The sequence below is a fragment of the Cottoperca gobio genome, unplaced genomic scaffold, assembly GCF_900634415.1.
Source record: "Cottoperca gobio unplaced genomic scaffold, fCotGob3.1 fCotGob3_242arrow_ctg1, whole genome shotgun sequence".
NCBI lineage: Eukaryota > Metazoa > Chordata > Actinopteri > Perciformes > Bovichtidae > Cottoperca > Cottoperca gobio.
In genome coordinates, this window is record NW_021166867.1 from 126,380 (window position 1) to 142,142 (window position 15,763).

General features: G+C 40.3%; 1 protein-coding gene across 1 annotated transcript; it reads left to right on the forward strand.

Moving 5' to 3' along the window:
* Positions 1 to 2,115: 2,115 nt before the first annotated feature.
* Positions 2,116 to 12,252, forward strand: LOC115005037 (inhibin beta A chain-like). The gene is made up of 2 exons (XM_029426823.1): positions 2,116 to 2,533; positions 10,774 to 12,252. Exons 1-2 carry the CDS (start codon positions 2,116 to 2,118, stop codon positions 11,550 to 11,552), a joined length of 1,197 nt encoding a protein of 398 aa, XP_029282683.1. The 3' UTR covers positions 11,553 to 12,252.
* Positions 12,253 to 15,763: the final 3,511 nt, after the last annotated feature.

Sequence of the window (15,763 nt, forward strand, 5' to 3'; positions counted from 1 at the left end):
TCTATCATTGCAGTTAAGCATGGAGCCCAGGCGTCTTGTGTTAGGGTGTTACCCACAAGAACACAACATAAGGAAGAAAGAACAAATCTTTTTAAATCTCTGTCTGCTACAGGCAACACGTATGATAGCACTTTCATGGAGAAATGTAAACAGTCCAAGTATTGGTAAATGGCTAAAAGAACTGTCTGCATGTGTCTCATTAGAGAAAATCACCTATTCAATTAAAGGAACACAAGAACTATTTAAAAAAGTATGGGGCCTGTTCCTTAACTATCTGGAACATGTGGATCTAGAGGGCACTCTGGGTCCCTGGCATGCTGGGAGAAGGATTGAAGCCTTTCATATCTGCCTACATGTTTGTATATTTCCTTACATAGCCTACCCACATGTTTGTGTAGTTAATTTAATTTAATTATGTTATTTGTGCGACTGTTAATGTACTTCATTTTGTTATGTCTTGGATGTGTAAGTTTGTGTACTGTCTTATGTAGTGTCTATATATGCTAAAACATTTTTAAAAAGTGTTAAAAAAAACTACTGAATGATAACAAACAGCAGAAATCTGTTCATTATTAAACTTGTTTTAGTTCAATAAAAGAACAATAGATAAAAATGAGAAGCAAGATGAAACAAATGAAACAAAAACAAATGTGTTGCCACGCAACACTTTTTCTGACTTTCAATCCAGCAAACATACATATCCAATTAAGGTTTTGACATTAAGCAATTTTTTACTTTTATTAAAAATGTGGAAATTGCTTCAAAACTAGATCCAGTAAGTGCAATCAACCATGTGGATATAAGTAATATAGAGAGGCAAACACGACAGTACAGACTTAAAAACACTGCAGTAAGGACATAAAAACATTGCAATACAGACATGTTCATACATCATTTTGATGTAAAGATCTCCATAATTCAGATCTGGAACGGTTAAAGAAACCATCCTGAATACATCATTATTCTAACTATAGGGACTTTACCACGTTTTACTGCTGATATTTTTTATACTTAAGTAAAGTTTTTAATGGACAACCTTTACTAATATTTGGTCAATAGACTGTTCAAAATAGTTTTCAAAATGTCTGTTATGGAGAACACAAAGTTCTGAGGATATACTGTATATAATTTATGTATTTAATCACCAAATCAAATACCCGCAGATATTGGGCCCCGCAGTCTGACTTCACCAGGAGAAACAGTTTGCCATAATAGTAACCACTAAGTGTCTTTCTTTTGCTCAGACAGACAGGCTCAGATAAGGTGGACGCTGTAACACCGACTCTCACCAGTAGAGGGTGTGCTGATGTCACTGTGTGTGTGTGTGTGTGTGTGTGTGTGTGTGTGTGTGTGTGTGTGTGTGTGTGTTCTGAGCGAGCTCCATCTGCTGTGTGCAGGACTCTGATTATAACAACAAAGTCTTCAGTAAATTAAATTCACACCAACAGAGTTTCTCCTCCACGTGAGGCGATGATGACGCTGTCATGAGTCACCAGTGTGTGTGTGTGTTGGTGTGTTTGTGTGTGTGTGTGTGTGTGTGTGTGTGTGTGTGTGGTATAAATGAATCAGGGACACTCTTCCTCCTCTTCCCTCCTTCCTCCTCCTCTTCTGTCGTGACGTTCATTCAGGAGGAAACACCACAAACAGTCCTGAGATATTCTGAGAGACTTTACTCACAGTGTGTGTGTGTGTGTGTGTGTGTGTGTGTGAATCACAGGGAATACCTCTGTGTATGGAGGGAGGGATTAAACAGACAGAGAGGTATAATTACAGTAACAGAGCAGAGAGGGAGAGTAGAGTGACCCTGCACACGGTGTTCATTCAGCTCAGACCACCAAACCATCAGGACCGCCAGAGCAATCAGGAATATCAGAGCCATCAGGGTCAAATACATCAAGACCGGATACATTAGCACTGGGCCTGCAAACCAAGGAGATTCAAAGACCTGCTGCTCTTTGAACTTTGACAGATTTTTAACTTCCCTGTCAGCTGCTGAATTCTTTTTTTAATTTCTGTTCAAACATCAGAGAAACTCCATTGACCCTACTGATATTGTCTCTACTGTGAGATTCTCCTGTCAGTATTGAAGCTTCAGTGTCAGTCAGAGAGCCCATCATGTCCTCTCTGTTTTCTTTGTTCTTCTTCGTGGCCATCGGTCTTCTCATCGACGCCTCTCCGACGGTCTCTCCAGCTCCAGAGGTCAACATGGCGAATCGGCTCCATGAGGGGGCGCCATCCCCGGACTGTCCGTCCTGCGCTCTGCCTCAGATGAGGAGAAACTCGTCTTCGTTGGGAGGACAGAGCGACATGGTGGAGGCGGTGAAACTTCACATTCTCAATATGCTGCACCTGAGCACTCGGCCCAACTTGACTCAGCCTGTCCCTCGCGCCGCATTGCTCAACGCCATCAAGAAGCTCCACGTCGGCCGCGTGGCTGGAGACGGCAGTGTGGACATCCTAGAGGAGGGCCGGGGCTTTGGGGCCCCATCACTAATTGAACCACCATCTGAAATCATTACTTTTGCAGAGCCAGGTGAGTCTGACAACCAATCAGAAATGTTAGCGTTAGTTAAAGTTTCACTAACTAGGAGTTCAGCATAGAGTATCAGTTAACAGATTAGAGTTAGAAAGTTAAGGAGTTAAAAAGTTAGAAAGTTAGAAAGTTAAATGTTAGATTTAGTTAAAGTTTCACTAACGAGGAGTTCAGCACAGAGTATAAATTAACAGATTACAGAGTTACAAAGTTAAGGAGTTAAAGATTTAAAAAGTTACAGAGTTACAGTTACAGAGTTAAAGTTGAAAACTTACATAGTTACAGTTAAAAAGTAAAAAGATTACAGTAAAAAAGTTGTAGAGTTACATAGTTAAAAAAGTAAAACAGTTACAATTAAAAAGTTATACAGTTACAGAGTTACTGTTTAAAAAGGTACAAAGTTACAGAGTGAAAGAGTTACAGTTAAAAGTAAAAAAAGTTACAGAGTTTCAGAGTTCAATAAAGGCAGTACACTCAGACCCGACTGTGGTTTTCTGACCATCAGCTGCATTAGAGAAGTCTGTCTGTCTATGTGCTCTGTTATCAGCTCATTCACAAAAATACGAAGAGTTTGTTTACTGATTTCCACACTCAGACAGACTGATTATATTGATTTTACTCAGACTGTCTGTCTATATTTATGTTTGGATGAAATGATGAGCTGCACTGACAGAAAAAGGTTATTAGAAATGATCCAAAGATCAAGTCGAGTTTATTGTTCTGTCTTCTGAGTGAGAGTTAATCTCCATTCATTAATCCATTCATTTATTCTTTCAGCCCTTAATTCATTCATTCATTCATTGCTGTAACCTTAGAACCTGCTGGTGTCCACCAGCGGTGAAAGAGGCGGTCAAGCTGCAAAGGGATGCCATTCGGGCTTGGTTGGCCTTGGGGGGTTCTGAAGCCAAAAGGGCTGCGGTGGTCAAAGCAAAAAACCCGGGGGTGGGAGGATTTCGGGGAGACTTTGGAGAAGGACTTTCGATTGGCTTCAAAGAAGTTCTGGCAAACCGTCAGACGACTCAGGAAGGGAAAGCAGGGTTTGGCTCAGACTGAGTTCTGCAGGGAGCAGAACTGCTGACCCAGACTGGGGATATTATCGAGCTGTGAAAAGAGCAATTTGAGGAACTCCTGAACCCGACCAACACGTCCTCTGTGGAGGAGGCAGAGTTAGAAGACTCGGGGGAAGACTAACCATATCCCTGGCAGAGGATGCTGAGGTAGACATAAAGCTGGTCAGCGACAAGGTGCCAGGGCTGGATAAGATTATCCTGGAGAGGCTGAAGGCTCTGGACTTTGTTGTCAGTGAGGTTTGGAGGTCGGGGACCGGGTGGTGGTTCTCATTTTTTTTAAAGGGGACCGGAGGGTGGTAACACACTGCTTAGCGTCACCAGGAAAGTTTATTCCAGGGTGCTGAAAGGAGGCTTAACTTCAGGACGAGCAGTGTGTGTCTGTTTGGGGGGTCATGGGAGTTTGCCCATCCAGTCTACATGTGTTTTGTGGACATGGACAAAGCTTACAACCGTGTCCCCCGGGGAGTCCTGTGGGGGGTATTGCAGGTGGATGGAGGGCCACCCGGTCCTTGTATAACAAAGTAAAAGCTGTGTCCATGTACTTGGCACAAAGTTAAACACGTCTCCAGCGGGTGTCGGCCCCCATGGTCGTCCCTTTGTGGACAGGATCTCAGGGTGTCGTCGGGGGGGAGGAGGGGGTCTGGTTTTGGGACCTCAGAATTGCGTCTCTGCTTTTTGAAGATGATGTGTTATGGTGGTTTCATCAGAGGGAGACCTGCAGCATGCAATGAGGTTGTTTGCAGCCAAGTGGGAAGGAGTTGGGATGAGAGATGCTCTCTGGCTGAAAACAGAGGATTACTCCTCCGGTTTGGGATTGAGTTACTGTTAGGGAGTTCAAGTGTGTCGGGGTATTGTTCACTAGTGAGGGTAAAATGGAGCGTGAGATGAATAAGTAGTTTGGTACAAGTAGTGATGCATCCTACTTTATGATCCTCATTACAACAGTCCGATTCGATCGGACTGTTGTAATGAGGAGAAGATACAAGTGGACAAAATTACTTTCCTTCGCAGGGTGGCTGGTTTCAGCCTTAGAGATTGGATGAGGAGCGCAGACATCCAAAGTTAGTCCAGAGTAGAGCTGCTGCTCCTTCATTTTCAATGGAGTCATTTGAGGAGGTTAAATCAAATCAAATCAAATTTATTTGTATAGCCCAATATCACAAATGACACATTTGTCTCAGTGGGCTTTACAGACTGTACAGCATATGACACCCTCTGTACTTAGACCCTCTGATCTCGCACCGCACAAGGAAAAACTCCCTAAAAAGAGACTCACAATTAAAGGGGGAAAAATTTAAAAAACCTCAGAGAGAGACTGAGGAGGGATCCCCCTCGCAAGATGGACAGACGTGCAATAGATGACGTGTGTATAGGATAAACAACATAGTACAAATACACCATCCATGTGACAGAAATGATGGTGTGATAAAAAAAGATGAATCCAGCATGATGTCAAAAAGGCTTCCCGGTGTCTCAAATAAATAAGAAAACAAAAATATATTAACAGGACCAGGGCAGCAGGCGCAGCCATGATTCATGATCCAGACATAAACTTTAACAGTGGCAACCTGCCACATGAGAGACACAGATGCTGAGTTAATAACAAACATTTACATAAATGCATACAGATAGAGAGGGAGAGGAGGGGAGAGGGAGAGGAGGGAAGATGAGGAGAGAGGAAGAGAAGGAGAGAGGTGTAAGTCCCCCGGCAGTCTAAGCCTATAGCAGCATAACTAGGGACTGGTCCAAGGCAAGCCTGAGCCAGCCTTAACTATAAGCTTCATCAAAAAGGAAATTCTTTAGCCTGCTCTTAAATGTGGAGAGGGTGTCTGCCTCCCGAACACAAACTGGGAGCTGGTTCCACTGGAGAGGAGCTTGATAGCTGAAAGCTCTGGCTCCCATTGTACTCTTAGAGACTCTAGTACAGGGGTCGGGAACCTATGGCTCGCGAGCCATATATGGCTCTTCCGATAACGCAATATGGCTCGCAGACAATTTTGAGCTGACATTTAACATGATTAACAAGTAATAAATAATTATATTGTGTCATTTTAAAGTAAAACATTCAACAGCAGATTTGTTTTTAGTTCTCCCCTCTCCTTTCCACCACTCTGTCTCTGGCTGTAGGTTAAGGTGTGTTCACACGTGCGTGCGTAGGGGACGGATTGCTGAGCAGTTCAAATTTTCAAGTTCAATTTAAATTTCTGAGCTGCAAAGTCGGCAAATGCACTCAGTTTATCAGCAGAATGCTGTTGGGAACACAGCAGTGGAGATGGTTTGTCAGTGTTTGGAAACATGTAGTGACCAAAGTTTCCTTGCTGCATCCGTGTCTCCCACAGGCATCTCGGCTTAGAAAGCTCTCACTGCATCATACATGTCCGTGATCACACGGCCCTGAAGCTGCAGGTTTAACAGTGAGATGCTTCGTTATGTCGCACAAACAGGTCAGCTCACATCGCCACTTTCGTCCCAGAGATATGTGGTGTGTTTCCCTTTGCTTTCCATAAACTTTCATTCCATTCACATATTTAGTTACTTCTTCAAATGTGTTTTCCCGTGGTTGTGCCATGCATTGATTTAATTACCAAAACCGGCGGGCCAGTTATGACAGACATATGATATTTTCTCGCGGGCCGGATATAATTGCCTTGAGTTTGACACCCGTGCAGTAAACACTGAAACGTGCACATAAATGAGATAAATAACGTAAGCGTTTAGTTTATTTAATAAAAGAGCACCTGTTCAATGAAACACTGATACCGCTATTAGTACTCAGAGACGTGTTATTCTTAAAAAATGCACGCATAAAGTTGCATTCAAATGTATTAAATATATGGCTGTCAAGGAAATGCATAAAAAAATATTTGGCTTTTATGGCTCTCCCAGCCAAAAAAGTTCCCGACCCCTGCTCGAGGAACTACAAGTAACAATGCTTTCTGCGAGCGCAATGCTCTAGTTGGGTTATAAGGTACTATGAGATCTTTAAAATAAGCTGCAGCCTGACCATTAATTGCTTTGTAAGGTAGGTAGGTACTTTATTCATCCCATGGGAAATGTATGCATCTAGTAGCTTAAAAGACATTATACATTATATAATTATTTAACATTACACAGGAGTAACATGAGCCTGTTTCCTAGTTCTTGTCAATACAAGTACCGCAGCATTTTGGATCAACTGAAGAATATTAGTGGACATTTTGGGACAACCTGATAATAATGAGTTGCGGTAATCCAGCCTTGAAGTAACAAATGCATGGACTAGTTTTTCTGCATCATTTTGAGGATGTTATTTTTGCAATGTTACGTAAATGAAAGAAGGCAGTCCTTGAGATTTGTTTTATGTGGGAGTTAAAAGACAGATCCTGATCAAAGATAACGCTAAGATTCCTTAAGGTAGTGTTGGAGGCCAAATTAATGCCATCCAGAGCTTCTATGTCATTAGAAAATGCGTTTCGGAGGCGTTTAGGGCCAAGTATAATAACTTCAGTTTTGTCTGTGTTTAACATCAAGAAGTTGCAGGACATCCAAGTTTTTATGTCCTTAAGGCTTGAAGTTTAGCCAATTGATTGGTTTCATCTGGTTTAATTGATAGATATAATTGGGTATCATCCGCATAACAATGAAAGTTTATAGAGTGGTTCCTTATAATATTGCCCAAAGGAAGCATATATGAGGTGAATAGAATAGGTCCAAGTACAGAACCCTGCGGAACTCCAAGACTGACTTTGGCTGTCATGGAGGATTCATCGTTAACAGATACAAATTGAGATCGCTCAGATAAATAGGACTTGAACCAGCTTAGTGCGGTTCCTTTTATGCCAAAACAATGTTCCAGTCTCTGTAGTAGAATATCATGATCAACAGTGTCGAAAGCAGCACTGAGGTCTAACAAGACAAGAACAGAGACAAGTCCTTTGTCTGATGCCATTAGAAGGTAATTGGTAACTTTCACCACTGCCGTCTCTGTGCTATGATGAACTCTAAATCCAGATTGAAAAACCTCAAATAAACTATTATTATGTAAAAAATCACACAACTGTTTTGCAACTGCTTTCTCAAGGATCTTAGCGAGAAAGGGAAGGTTAGATATCGGCCTATAGTTGGCTAAAACCTCTGGATCAAGACTAGGCTTTTTAAGAAGTGGTTTATTACAGCTTCTTTAAAGGATTGTGGTACGTAGCCAGATAATAGAGACAGGTTGATCATATTTAATAACGAGGTGTTAATTAAGGGTAAAACTTCTTTAAACACTTTAGTTGGAATCGGGTCTAAAAGACAGGTTGATGCTTAGACGATAAGATTGTTGAAGTTAGTTGGTTAAGGTTGATTGGAGTAAAACAGTCTAGATATATTTCAGGAGTTACAAATGATTTTAAGGTTCCGGCGGTTGAAGTGAAGTCATTACTGATTGAGGGCAGGAGGAGATTAATTTAGTCTCTAATAATTATAATGTTATGGTTAAAGAAGCTCATGAAGTCGTCACTACTGAGAGATATAGGAATAGAAGACTCTGTAGAGCTGCGGCTCTCTGTCAGCCTCAGTGCTGAACAGAAACCTGGGGTTGTTCTTATGTTCTTCTATTAAGGAAGAGTAATAAGCTGCTCTGCATTACGGAGAGCCTTCTTATACGTTTTAAGATGATCTAACCAGACTAAACGAGATTCTTCCAATTTAGTGGAACGCCATTTACTTTCAAGATTTCTCGACTTTTGTTTTAGTTTGCGGATTTGTAAATTAAGCCATGGAGCTTTCTTTTTCTGTTTTATGATCTTCTTCTTTAGAGGAGCGACAGAGTCGAGTGTTATTCGCAGTGAGGCTGCAGCGCTATCAACAAGAGGACTAATTTGGGAGGGACTAAAGTTAGCATTGGAGTCCTCCATTATATTGATATTGAGTCCTGGTGTTGAATTAAGTGCTGATGGAATCACTTCCTTAAATTTAGTCACAGCACTTTCAGATAAACATCGAGCGTAGGATGTTCTGCCTGCTGGCTTGTAGTCCAGTAATAGGACTTCAAAAGTTATTAAAATGTTCTGATAAAAGAGGATTATGTGGACACACTGATACACTTTCAGTTTCAACACCATATCCCAGAACAAGGTCCAGAGTGTGGTTTAAACAGTGAGTTGTTCATGTACATTTTGACTGAACCCAATTGAATCTAATATTGAGATAAATGCATTATTAAGGCTGTCACTATCAACATCCACATGAATATTACACCTACAATAATTACTTTATCTGCTTTAAGGACTAAATTTGATAAAAGTTCTGAGAATTCAGATAGAACTTCAGAATACGGACCAGGATGGCGGTACACAGTAACAAATAAAACTGGCTTTATTGTTTTCCATGTTGGGTTTGAGAGCGTAAGAACAAAGCTTTCAAAAGAGTTATAGTTTAGTTTAGGTTTAGGATTGATCAAGAGGTTTGAGTCTCGAGGAACATGAGTATTAATATGACCAGGTGGAGTGGATTCATTTAGACATATTCTTCATGTCTCAGCTTTCAGTGAGACAAAATAAATCAATCTTATTATCTGATATGAGATCATTTAAATCCAGCTTTAGATGAGAAAGATCTGATGTTTAAGAGCCCACATTTAATTTTGCAGCGGTGGTGTTTATTTTAATTAGGTTTTCATGTATAACTCCTCTTCTGTTTACCATTGATTATATTAATTTCAGTGGTCGTGGGGCAGACACAGTCACTATGCGGATTTGAGTGGGTGACTGCCCGGAAGCTTGTAACAGCAGGTTTCCTACTGATTTCTCATTATTATTCAGCAGATTTCTGATAGTGAAGACAACATGGAGGAGGAAGAGGAAGCACTCAGTAACACCTGACATGATTTAATACAGAACATTTATTTTTAATGTAAACAGTCTGCAATCGCATTTTCACTTCAAGGCACGACTTACTTAGAACCGTTATTATATATTAAAATACTACTTCAGGAATATTAAAATAACAACTGTACCGCAGCAACAACTTCTGAGCTGTCAGAAATCAAATCATCCGTTTGACGTCGTGTTGATTGATTATTATTATTATTATTGATTATTTTTCAAACTGAACGTCATTGTGACTGGAGATCAGTCTCTTGTTCTGTAACAAGACAAACTGAATTAGACTTTTGACACATTTACTTCTCAGACTCCTCAGTGGTTCATTAGGAGAATAAATCCAGTTTAACAGAGTCAGACCTCAAAGCGACTCCTCATCTGAGCCGTGTTTAAAAAGAGAGAATAAAAATGTTAAAAAATATACAAAGACATTTATAAAACATATTTTGAAAAAGTCCTCCTCTAATATTGGTTGGTTTTTATCACAATGCTTTTCCATTAATTTATAAGCCGGGTTTGGTCACAGGAAGAGATTTCAACATAAGAGTCTGTTGGTTATGTTACAGTTGTTTTTTTAAGAGTTGTGTTTATGACGTTAACTGACTTGTTTGCTTCCATAAATGTACAGAATGTCTTTGTGCTATAAATAGTCTTTAATTAAAAATGTCCCTCAAAGGCTCACCGAAATAAGAGGACAGTAACGAGGGGGGGGGGGCATACCGAGTGGTCTCAGGCCGTAAATAATCTCTCCATTCAAACAAATCTGGGCCTCAGTAATTATGCAGCAGGAAACAAAGAGCGTGTGTGTGTGTGTCTGTGTGTGTCCTTGTTACCAACATTCCCTGAAACCAGGCTTTTCTTTTTTTAGTGTCTCCACTCATATTGGGTATATTTAGAGGCAGCGGCTCCATTCATGCTTTTACTGTTAATGACATTTTCTTTGTTCATTCATTCAAATGACAGGAAGACAAAAAGCGGGGGGGCTGTTCAGACAGCAGGGTCACGGTTTCTTCAGACAAAAACCAGCAGGTCCAAAACTGTTTTTCTTACGATGTTCTCTTCAAATTATCTTTTCATTTCAGTGAAATGTTTCTCTGTAGAGTTAGAATAAAATAGCTTCTCAGTGAGTGACAAAGAAAACCTGAATATCTTTATTTTCTCTGTTGAAAATCAAAAGGTTACATTTTGTTAACTTTATTTTACAGCGTGGTGTTACACAATGTCTTTGTTTTTATCGACTGAACATTAATGTTTTTGCTGATCTGTTCATACTGATGGATTTGGGTAATTCTTGCTAACATGCTAACTGTGCCTTCTTTGGCAGGAGCCTCTCTGAACACGGTGACCTTTGACATCTCAAAGGAGGGCGGCGGATCGTTGGTGGTGGAACAGGCGAATGTCTGGATCTTCCTGAAGATGTCAAAGGGAATCCGAGTGAAAGGCAAAGTGGCGCTGCGGCTTCATCACGCGGATGATGAGAAAGAGGACTGTGTTTCAGAGAAAATGGTGGACACTCGTCGCAGCGGCTGGCACACCCTCGCCGTCTCCCGCAGTGTACAGACTCTGCTGGATGGCGGCAGCAGCTTACTCGGGCTGCGGGTTTCCTGCCCGCTGTGCACCGAGGCTGGAGCCTCGCCCATTCTGATGCCTGCGGTCGGCGAGCAAGCGGGCGGGCGAGATCAGTCTCACCGACCATTCCTCATGGTGGTGTTGCGAGCTGGAGAAGAGGCAACTCAGCGACGAGTCAAACGAGGTCTGGAATGCGACGGGAAAATACGCGTCTGCTGCAAACGACAGTTTTACGTGAACTTCAAAGATATCGGTTGGAACGACTGGATTATCGCTCCATCCGGTTACCATGCCAACTACTGCCAGGGCGACTGTCCAAACCACATGGCGAGCTTTAGCGGCTCGTCCCTGTCCTTCCACTCTACCGTTATCAATCATTATCGTATGAGGGGCTATAGCCCGTTTCAAAACATCAAGTCGTGCTGTGTTCCCACGAGGCTGCGCGCTATGTCCATGCTGTACTACAATGAAGAGCAGAAGATCATCAAGAAAGACATCCAGAACATGATCGTGGAGGAGTGCGGCTGCTCATAAACTGATGGAAATACTGCAACAAATATCAGTATTTGTGTTTAGTGACGAAGCATCATATTTCTTATTGGGAAAGACTCTTTTCCACATTGGAACGACCTGAAAATACTATGCAACAGCTCCTGCAAAGTTTATCTGTCTACATTTATATGTGTGGTTTATTGTTTGTCTATTGTTTTCTATTGTCAAAGTTCAAACTGTTTAAAAATGTTTTTGACATACTTGAAAGAATAATGTTCAACCGGCTGCTGGAGCCAAACAATATTATTATTATTATTAATATAATAATAATTATTATTATTATTATAAAAAAAAAATGTTTTATATTCCATGCTAACTGTTCTCCTTTAGATTGGGAAGAAAGCCAAAGACAGTCGACACAGAAGATGAAAGTTTGGTTCAAAGTACAAACAAGCAATTAATGAATTGATTAGTTAATTAACTAAACGATGTGTCAGTTGACGAGCTGTTAATAAATTAACTAGATGATGTGTCAGTTAATAAGCTGTCAATAAATGAATGAGACAATGTGTCAGTTAACAAGCTGTGAGTTAATTAACGAGACTAACAAGCTGTCAATAAATTAACAAGACGATTTGTCAGTTAACGAGCTGTGAATATTTTTTGTATAAATTATTTAACTGGTGAAACAAAAACACAAAACATTTTCATTGCTTTATTGTGTAAAGAAGAAATGTTGTTGTCAACTTTTAATAATTTATTTGAATTTTTGCCAATTTTTTAGCTTCATCATTAAACAATGGTGTTTGTCAACCTTTAACAATCATCTCATTATTTAGTAGAAACAGAGCGGATCACATTAAACTAACTTTAACATTCCTCTTCTCAGAGGACGAGAGACATCAATACAAACTGTACATTCAGAACGACTTTAAGTGTATCTCCTTTATTACATTAAGTCATCACTTGATGCTGTTTCTGAATGTGAAACCAGGTTCAGATTCAGTGTTTTAGGTCCTTAGATATTTGATGATCCAGACTGTCGGCCTCTCTGCCTCCTCTTCAGGTGAATGTTCTCCGCTCTGCTTTCACACTTTCACAGAGAGAGCGATGTAGAAACCTGACACTTGACTCTTTATTTGCTGGTTCAAACTGGCTCCTCCATTTCCTCCTCCTCCGCTCTGCCATTGGATGTTGGTCAAGTTCAATCTTGCAGGTCGAAGGGAAGCAGGGCCTTTTGGCATAGCAATGCTCTGTTTGTTTGCTGACCTACAAACTCATCGCTGAGTCGACGAGTTGATTTAAGAAACACAAAGACGGCTGCTGAGGCAAACACAAAGCACTCTGGACTGGACCACATCGCATCAACACGTCCTGAAAACAGCCTAAAATACAACTCAACATAACTCAAATAAAATGTTCAAACTCCTTTGTCATCCCCAACTCCATCAACAAAAGACACAAATAATAATAGAAGGACACAGATAAACAGAGTATCACCTTTACAAAAAGTATAACCCACATAGAACTGTAAACCAGTGAGTTATTGTGATGAAGGATTAATTAATTAATGTAAAGGATTAACTTCCACCTTCAGCCTCACAACAAACACGAAAAAGCCATTGAAACAACAAGGCTAATATCAATATTATTCAAGAATTCAAGGATAATATATGCCATTATGCACAAACAAATGCAGTTTTAGCTTAGTGCATAATGCTAATCATGACAAAGAAACCCAACAGAAACACTGTTGTGCGTTCCTGTATCAGGAGAAACGTAAACAGCGGCAACAAGAACAATGATGAATTCTCTCGGCTGATAAAAAGGCTGACATCTTTAAGGTTAAATATATGTATATATTATATTATGTAAAATTAAAAGTATATCAATATTTTATTTTTTAAATACCATGGATTTTGTCAATACCGTATATCCCGACATCCCTATTGTGGGAACACTCTAGGTTCAAAGGTTTGTTTCTGGTTTCTGCATTTTAAAACCAAATGTCTGTTGAAGCCTAAACCTTAGAGCAGAGGTCTTCAACAGGGGGTCCGCAACCCCTAGGAGGTCCGCAGAGGTACTGCAAGGGGATCATTACATTTTTATATTTCCAATTTTTTTTTTTTACCAATTTGTTTTCCACAAATTTAAATGTCTTTAAATAAACATTAACATGAATCTGACATTTTGTAGCGAACGGATGAATGGAGGCAGAAGACGTTATCTTTCAATCAGCAACGCACACATTCAGTATTAGTTGAATAGCTTAGTATTGAATGCACAACAACTGGGTAGCTATGTGTATACACAGCACTAGGCCGAGTTTAATATAAAACACAATGTTCTACAATTTATATAGGGTTAGGGTTAGTGGGTCCCTGCTCCATCTCTCCATCAGTTTGGGGGTCCTTGGAAGGAAAAGATTGAAGACCCCTGCTTTAGAGCCTTAACACATTTCAATAATATTATAGTATTTGGTGTTTTATTGATGAATGATTAGCTGTCAACTGATACATATCCTCTTTATTAATGTTTACTAACCCTAACACTGGGGAAAGTTCAAACACTGCGGAGGCTTTAAATATGCATCATCATGACCACCTCTAACTTTTAAAAAAGAGGAAAATTAATTTGTAAATGGCAGTGTTTCTGTGAATGGAAGTGAACCCGAGCACAATTCAGCTGCACAGAAACAGAGTTTATTGAAGGTAAAAGTTAAAGCCAGATCAGTGTGTTCAGAGAGGACGGAGAGAGTGAGCGAAGCAGAAGAAAGTGAACAAACAGCCAGAGTTCATTCACCTGATGCCGCCAGAAACACTCAAAGACTGCCAAACACTGAAGCAATGTTTGTACAACACATCAGGGACTGAAACAGTGGAGGACAGAGAGTCCATACACTGGTGTAGCTGGAGGAGAGGCTATACTCTGTTGTAACCGGAGGAGAGAGAGTCCATACACTGGTGTAACTGAAGGAGAGAGAGACTCCATACACTGGTGTAACTGGAGGAGAGAGAGTCCATACACTGGTGTAACTGGAGGAGAGAGAGTCAATACACTGGTGTAACTGGAGGAGAGAGTCAATACGCTGCTGTAACTTGGAGGAGAGAGAGTCAATACGCTGCTGTAACTGGAGGAGAGAGAGACTCCATACACTGGTGTAACTGGAGGAGAGAGAGTCAATACACTGGTGTAACTGGAGGAGAGAGAGTCAATACACTGCTAACCCTAACCCATCATTTTATTAATCATACGAAAGACATTCCTCCATCTAAATATAATTTTATTATAACTTTTGCTTTGTCATTCTTTATAATGGCTCAGATCCCCCACCAATAGCTGTGGCTGTCATCTCAATGTTTATTTTTATTTCAGTCTTGTTTTATGTCTTCATTTCTTCTTTCCCTCTCGTTACATTTGGTGTCCTGTACTTCTTTATGAGTTGTTATTTTACATTATGTTCTCCTTTGAAAAAGCCAAACAAAATAAATTATCCTGTGAGGGTTAGGGTCACAGACTTACTTTGTAAAGTGTCTCAAACAAAGAGCCAATCAGAAGCTGACGTCTCTTATGACATCTCTGGGAGAAGTTTATTTTTACAGGTGAGCCGGTAAGACATTGAAAGTGTGACAGAGGATGTGATGGCGTGAACATGCAGACGCACTGCGAGGACGTCCAGAGGAACGTGATAAGAGCTGGAGGATAGTCATGTGAGTCAAACTGAAGGATCTATTTTTTGTGTGTGGGCAGGCTGCAGGACACGTCAGGCCTGATAACCTCGACACCACCTCCACTACAAACTGCTACTCCATCACATTCACACCCACAGCTTCACGCACACTGCTGCCGACTACAGTGGACTCATCAGTGTCTTTAAATACACACACACATATATATATATATATATATATATATATATATATATATATATATATATATATATATATATATATATATATATATATATATATATATGTGTGTGTGTGTATTTAAAGACACTGATGAGTATATATATAGTATAGTATATTGTCCAATGATGTTTTACATACACATAATATATTTATTTTTGTATTACATTACAGGTCATTTAACAGACACTCTTATCCAGAGCAACTTACAGTGAACTAACTACAGGGAAAGTCTCCCTGGAGCAACTCAGGGTTAAGTACCTTGCTCAGGGGTACACTGGTGACAGCCCTGGTATTGAACTCTCAGCTTTCTCAGCCTGTTTGGAAGTCATACCACTAGACCAC